At 45.4% G+C, this 1,662-nt stretch overlaps 1 protein-coding gene across 1 annotated transcript in view; it reads left to right on the top strand.

Annotated features, from left to right (window-relative positions):
* Positions 1-885: 885 nt before the first annotated feature.
* Positions 886-1,662, top strand: part of M431DRAFT_551823 (glycoside hydrolase family 28 protein) — a gene marked incomplete at both ends in the record, with an annotated part of 1,425 nt that continues 648 nt past the window's right edge. The window contains one exon of the mRNA XM_024921355.1: positions 886-1,662. This exon is cut by the window's right edge and continues 648 nt beyond it. Coding sequence (XP_024767165.1) covers positions 886-1,662 — 777 coding nt within the window.

The following is a 1,662-nucleotide window of genomic DNA, read 5'->3' as shown; positions in this document are numbered from 1 at the left end:
ATACATAAAACCGTATTTATCAAATTCCCGTGCAAGTAGCGGCAGTTTAGCATGGGTGATTCGGTGACATCTCCGGTGGTTCTAGCGGCAGCTCCCCATTATTCCTCCGGGTCAATCTCCGGAGTTTGCAGCGCTTTGGATAACAGACTGCGAACTGCCCATTGGAATTATGATCATCATGAAAGAGCAGGGATAAAGAAAACATGTCTGTTCGACTGCTTTCGACCTGGATGCAAGTCGTTCAAATGGCTCTGCAAGCAAGCTCTGCTCCTCAGCCATGCTACCAGGCAAGAATCCAAAGTCAACTAAGGACCTATTGTTTGAAAGATGCAAATCTGAGAACAAATCAATGACCTTGTGGATGGTAAGAGGTAGATGATTTTCAGTTGCCTTCTGTGCGTTGTACGATTACAAGGCTTNAAAACCAGTTACATATTGTTTAGATGACAAGCTTAGATTTACAGTTTAAACTACGTTACCTGAGTGGTTCGTCAGATCTTNGAGTTGGCGTGCGGGGAACCTTCCCGCAATCAATTTCCAGAATCGAACTACAGCGTAACTCAGCACGATGGTACTGCAAATCTAGCCACTGGTCGGGGAGCGGGCCGGAGCCTATTCCGGGGTTCGCTAAAGTGAGTAATTACCAGTGGTGTATGGAGTACATGATAGCAAAAAGGGTGTGCAGCCGTGAATGTGAATATAGTTAGCATCGTAAACAGCGGAATAAATCGCGGACCACAGTAGAAGAGGAAAATAGCATAAAGCAAACATAACATTTCGGAGGGAAAGGGGCTTCGTAATGTGTCTACAGNATGCAAATCAACGAATTATATTTCAGCGAACATGAGATTCTTCAGCACTCTCCAGTGGGCTCTACCCCTCTCATGGTTTTGCAGCAGTGGCTTTGCGTCTACAATCACCCCAGCACATACAACCAGGGAATCAGCTCGGAATGCGCTTGAAGTCTTTAAAATTCCTAACAACGTCAACGTCACGCGATCAACGACTTTTCAAGTCAAAGTTCGGTCTACACAACACTCCGCGTGGCAAGAAGTGGAACTATTCGACACACCAGTCCAGGAAATCAACGCCACCACTGGGCACGCGAATATTCATCACACTTCAGTTGGCCTCTTCGATTTCAGTACAAGTGTGACGCTGTCCATATTTCCAGATTCCAACATCTTCTCATCCATCGACACTGTTAGAATACGCCCGCTATCCTATGGAATTGATGCCAAGATTAGTGGCCGACGGATTGATCTTGCTTTGTTTGAACCAAGAGACATCGTTGTAGAAGTCAATGGAGACGTTTTCAATGTCCTTCATTTGTTCCTTGGCGCCATCGACAGCATCAAGCCTCCTACGCACAACCATAAATCCATCCGTCGTTATGAAGCTGGATACCATGTACTCAACGAGACAGTCAAAGTTTTGCCGGGGGAAACTGTATACCTCGCCCCAGGTGCAGTGGTAAACGGTGATTTTCTTTTCCAAAATTCCTCCGATGCTGCTATTCTCGGACGAGGAGTCATCTACAAAAGCGCTTNAATTACGGTTGAATCTTCCAAGAATATCCAAATTAAAGGAGTAACAATTCTNAATCCAACACATTATTCTCTTACGCTTGGCATGGCCGATAATGTCCTTGTTAGCGAGGTT

This window comes from Trichoderma harzianum, assembly GCF_003025095.1.
Source record: "Trichoderma harzianum CBS 226.95 unplaced genomic scaffold M431scaffold_45, whole genome shotgun sequence".
Taxonomy (NCBI): domain Eukaryota; kingdom Fungi; phylum Ascomycota; class Sordariomycetes; order Hypocreales; family Hypocreaceae; genus Trichoderma; species Trichoderma harzianum.
Note: the sequence above shows the minus strand (reverse complement) of the source record. Positions and strands in the feature narration are given on the sequence as shown.